At 45.4% G+C, this 5,550-nt stretch overlaps 1 protein-coding gene across 6 annotated transcripts in view; it reads right to left on the bottom strand.

Annotated features, from left to right (window-relative positions):
• Ppara (peroxisome proliferator activated receptor alpha) overlaps window positions 1-5,550 on the bottom strand; it is a 66,740-nt gene that overhangs the window by 19,401 nt on the left and 41,789 nt on the right. For all 6 annotated transcript variants that reach the window (XM_029470089.1, XM_029470088.1, XM_021183374.2 and 3 more), the window contains one exon: window positions 4,037-4,283. In XM_029470089.1, coding sequence (XP_029325949.1) covers window positions 4,037-4,244 — 208 coding nt within the window. In that variant the 5' untranslated portion in view covers window positions 4,245-4,283. The remainder of the gene's footprint in view (window positions 1-4,036; window positions 4,284-5,550) is intronic.

Below are 5,550 nucleotides of genomic sequence, written 5' to 3'. Positions count from 1 at the left end.
AGAAAGAAAGGGAGGAGGGAAGGAGGGAAGGAGGGAAGGAGGGAGGGAGGGAGGGAGGGAAGGAGGGAAGGAGGGAAGGACGGAAGGACGGAAGGACGGAAGGACGGAAGGACGGAAGGACGGAAGGAAGGAAGGAGCTGTGGGTTAAGAAAACGCCAGGCTCAGATCTCTTCATCTATGAAATCTCCCAAGCTTTCAAGGAAACTCAAGTATCAATTCTACAGAAAAACTTTCAGGAAACCAAAAAGAGAAGGGGGGGGGATTTCCTCCTTTTACAAGGCAAGAATCAATCTAAGTCCAAAGGCAGAGAGAGATTCTGAAAACAAAAACCAACACCCCCTTGATAAAATCTTAGACAATTAAACTCTATACCAAGATGGCGAGTCGTTAGGACAAAGTAACATTTTCCACTGGAATGTGAGCTTAGCTTAATCTCTGACATGTGTGATTCACCATATTAATAAACTAAAAGGGGCCAGGCGGTCAGTGGTAGTGCATGCCTCTGGTCCCAGCTCTTGGGAATCAGAAGCAAGTGGACCTCTGTGAGTTTGAGGCTAGCCTGGTCCACAGAGCGAGTTCAAAAGACGGCTGGGATACACAGAGAAACCTTGTTTCCAAAAAAAAAAAAAAAGTGATGTGTAAGTTTACTAAATAACCAACTAGAAGGAAACCCTTTTAATCATCATAAAGATTTCCCCAAATCTAACATCGATGCCTAATAAGAACAGCACACTGGGACAAGAAGGTGACCCCATCAGTCCGGTAAGTATCTAAGCACCCCATAAGAACACTGTTGGAGGGGCATCTATGAGAAACTGTAGCCAGAACATTCTGTGGCAAAGATTGTGTGGCTTTTCCACGGATCAGTAATAAGAGGAGGCATTGCCATTCCCGTCTAACCTTGTGCTGGAAATTCTGACCAGTATAACAATGTAATCAAGGAAACTAAAAAGGCCCGTCTTGAAATGGAAGAAGGGAAACGGTCGTTGTGGCACATGACGTCATTATTCACATGGAAATCTTTTTTAAAAAGACTTATTTATTTATTGTATCACTGTCTTCAGACACACCAGAAGAGGGCATTGGATCCCATTACAGATGGTTGTGAGCCACCATGTGGTTGCTGGGAATTGAACTCAGGACCTCTGGAAGAGCAGGCAGTGCTCTTAACCACTGAGCCATCTCTCCAGCCCTCACATGGAAATCTTAAAGAATCTGTAAAGAACTCGCCAGATCTAATTAGGCTTATGAATTAGCATTAAAAATGATTATACTCTTACAAACATAGCACTGGATAATCAGAAATTTAAATGCAAAATAATACCATTTATGATATCAAAAGCATAAAATGCTTCCATACAAATCTGATGTAAAATGTAAAAGCCTGGGTATGAGTCAGAATAACCCTTGCTTGAAGGACATGAAGAGGACCGGGTAAGGGAGGAATCCTACTGTCAGGAAACAATTAGAAGAATCAAACCAGAAGATGTTAGTTCTCCCCAAACTGACCGTGTGTGTGTGTGTGTGTGTGTGTGTGTATGTGTGTGTGTGTGTAACTCTAGTCAGAAGCTTAGCTGCTTTTTTTTTTTTTAAAGAAGATGAGCCATCTTCTACATCTTCTAAAGAGATGGCTCAGTCATTAAGAGTACTGGCTGCTCTTTCCTGGATCCAATTCCCAGCACCTATAAGGCAGCTCACAGCTGTCTGCAACTCCAGTTCCAGGGGATCCCACACCCTCACACAGACAGACATGCAGGCAAAACAGCAATGCACATAGAATTAAAAACAATTTATTTTTAAAAACTGACCAACTAGAGTAACCAGGGCTAGAGAGATGGCTCAGTGAGCGAGAGCATTTGCTGCTCTTCCAGAGGATCCAAGTTGGGTTCCCAGCACGCGGTTCAGATGGCTCACATTCATCTCTAATGCCAGCTCCAGGAGAATAGGATGCCGTTGGCTTCCACAGGCAACTGCACTCATATGTATACAAACACACACACACATACATACACATACACACATATGAATACACATACACACATATATACATACATATACACACATACATACACCTACACACATATACACAAAAATACACACACATTAAACTGACCAGCTGATTTTAAAGTATATATAAAGTACAAAAAGTAGGGAAGTCTTAGACTATCCAAAAGAATATGACCCAAGAACTTATCTATGTGACACTGGGCTATTGCTCTTAGACATACTGTGAGCAGCCACACACACACACACACACACACACACACACACACAGCTCTGTCTACATTCTTCTCTTGGGTAAACACATTGAGGGTAGAAGAGCTGCTTACGTGGGACAGATGTTTGCTAAGTTTTCAGGAAATGCCAACACCATGGGATTGGTGTTCAGTGAAAGAAAGGGAAAGACGGAGCTGAGTAAAGACTTAGATGCAGACCTACAACTGTCCCCCCCATTCCAGAGACCCAGGGACAGCTGAACGGCCTTGTCAGTTATGCCTGAACAACCCCAAAAATGAAAGAGAAAGAGAGAAAGAAACTTTGATGTGTATGTAAAAAATTTAAGCCAAGGAATATTGGACTTCATCGTAAAACCTAAGACTTCTAGAAGTTCAAGTGAAGAACTCTTAAATATGACCCAAAAGGCACAGCCTACCACAGGAAAGACGCTGATAACTGGACTCCATCAATGAGGAACTGATTTTTTTTTTTTATTGAGTAACTTGGCTAACAGGAAAAATAAAGTAGAGGCTGGAAGAATGTATTTATAGATCACTTATCTGACGAACTCCTTGCTGTCCAGATTGCAGATATAAGTTTCTAGCATCAGTAATAAGAAAACACACAACCCAAGTAAAAGCAGGTAAATGATTTGAACAGAAAAGTTACCCAAAAAAAGTTATAGGGCAAATTATCACACAAAAAGATGCTCAGTGCCCTCTGGCATCAGAGGCCATTTGGCACAGTAACCCCCCCCCCCACTTGGCTGGGCAGTGGTGGCACACGCCTTTAATCCCAGCACTTGGAAGGCAGAGGCAGGCGAATTTCTGAGTTTGAGGCCAGCCTGGTCTACAGAGTGAGTCCAGGACAGCCAGGGCTATACAGAGAAACCCTGAATCTAAAAAACAAAAACAAAAAACAAAACAAAAACAAAAACACCTGCCCCCTGAAGCACCATGGCTCCCTACAAGATGTCTAAGGTCGGTTTACTGATGACCACAAGATGGCTAAGGTTGGTTTACCGATGACCACAAGATGTCTAAGGTCGGTTTACTGATGACCACAAGATGGCTAAGGTTGGTTTACAGATGACCACAAGATGGTTAGGGTGCTTCCACCTTCTGAAGATGAAGGGTTTGGCATTTCCTGGGCACTAACACAAATGTCTGCCCTCCTATCCCAGCCCTCCCACTCCTCTGTGTAGGACACAGATATCTGGATGGAGCCTTGCGTGTAACTCTTCATAGTAGTTCTGTATGCAATAGCCCAGACCTGCCCACAGCTCCAGTGTTCACAGCAAGATGCACGGAGACAGAAACAACAGCATGTCAGGCAGTACACGGCAAAGACTGAAGTATAGATACGTGTCATGAAGCAGAGGCATTGCAAAAGGATCCCACAGAGAGAGGAGGCCTGTTTAGAAAAAACTGTGCCGTTTAGACGAAGTTCCGAGAAACACAGACTAGCCCACAATGGTAGAGAGCATACCAGAAGTTACTCGGTGAGTAGGAAGAATGGCATTGCAGGGGACACCATGCTGGCTTTTTTTTTTTTTTTTTTCCCCCGAGACAGGGTTTCTCTGTGTAGCCCTGGCTGTCCTGGAACTCACTTTGTAGACCAGGCTGGCCTTGAACTCAAAAATCCGCCTGCCTCTGCCTCCCAAGTGCTGGATTAAAGGCATGAGCCACCACGCCTGGCTCCATGCTGGCTTTTTTGGGTGTGGTCATTAATTTGATTGTAATGATGGCAGGAGAGAGAGAGAGAGAGAGAGAGAGAGAGAGAGAGAGAGAGAGAGATCTTCCTAGAAAGCAGCACTTACCTGTGATGACAGAGCCCTCGGAGCCCGGACAGCTTCCTAAGTACTGGTAGTCTGCGAAACCAAAGCTTCCAGAGCTCTCCTCACCGATGGACTGAGAAATCTCTTGAATGTTTCCCATCTCTTGTAAGAATTCTTCAGATAAGGGACTTTCCAGGTCATCTGCCTCCAGTGGGGAGAGAGGACAGATGGGGCTCTCTGTGTCCACCATGTTGGATGGATGTGGCCAGGCAGGCCACAGAGCGCTAAGCTGTGGGAGGAAAATAGCCATTCACTTTCTGTTCCGAATTGAAAACATCACTGTCTAAGCTCACATCTCTGCGGTGGCAGCATTGACTCTCTACCCTTGACTCTCGAAAGCACAGTAATTAGACTCTCCAAACAGGGTCTGGAGGGATGACTCCGCAGTTGGGAGTACTTGTTGCTCTCGCAGAGGACCTTGGCTCCATTCCCAACACCTATGTGGCAGCTCACAAGCATCTGTAACTCTATTTCCAGGGGATCTTCTGTCCTCTGTGGGCATTCACATTTTTTTTGGTACCCACGTATAGATCCAGGATAAATGTTCATACACCACACAAAATAAAATTAATATATATTTTTAAATTTCTAAGCAATAAAACACAGAAGGTGCCAAGCTGCCGTGCAGTTGGCAACCCTTCCTTGCTTACTGTCTGTCCAGTACACTGAGCTCAGCTTCCCAGCCATGGACAAGAGCAAAGTCCACGTTCCCTAGAACAGGCCTTCCAATGGGGACACAGGTGGGGGCCAACTGAATGGGATGTCTGCTGGGGGTGAGATGATACAGCAGGAGCAGATGGGGAACAGATGCCTCACTCGGGGAAGCCCCAGAAGGGTGGGCTCCGTCCTGGAGAAGAATGTTCCAGCAAAAAGAACACCAAGTGCCGGTGCATGCCAGCACATTCTAGGATCAGCAGGGAGGCCACGGGGCCTAACTGAGAGGCATCAAGGGGGAGGGAATAAGCAGCCAGTGCTCTTCCTATACACATGAAGGCCAGGGTATAGTAGATGGTTCTAGAAAATAAATGACATAGCAACAAATGCTTTGTGGAGTTTTAAAGACATCTAAGTAGGTAAGTCCCAGGCAACATCAACCTCTATTTACCTACAAGCAAAATAACAACAAACAAACAACAACACAAACCAAAACCAAACAAAAAAACCAAAACCAACCCCCCCCAAACCAAAACAGTCTCCATATAAATAAGTATACATAATCTTAAATGACTTCTTATTCCCTCCAGCCCCAAGTCCAATCCCCTTAGCATGTCAGTTCAGCCCTTTGGACCTCATCTCTTCCCATCATGCACTTGTCATGGCCCCTTCAGCCCCGTGGAAACTGATCACACTAGGCCTCTTGGGAGGTTCACCTCCACAGCTCTGCCTAAACGGTCTCACAGCTGCCTTCAGTAGGCCCTGACTCAGCCTCCTTCCCCTAAGCCTGATAGGGTCACCAACCACCCAGCCGGACTAGGGGGAGGGGCAGGAGGAGGGGG

Source organism: Mus caroli, chromosome 15 (genome assembly GCF_900094665.2).
Source record: "Mus caroli chromosome 15, CAROLI_EIJ_v1.1, whole genome shotgun sequence".
Lineage (NCBI taxonomy): Eukaryota > Metazoa > Chordata > Mammalia > Rodentia > Muridae > Mus > Mus caroli.
This window is presented reverse-complemented; position numbering and strand designations above follow the sequence as displayed.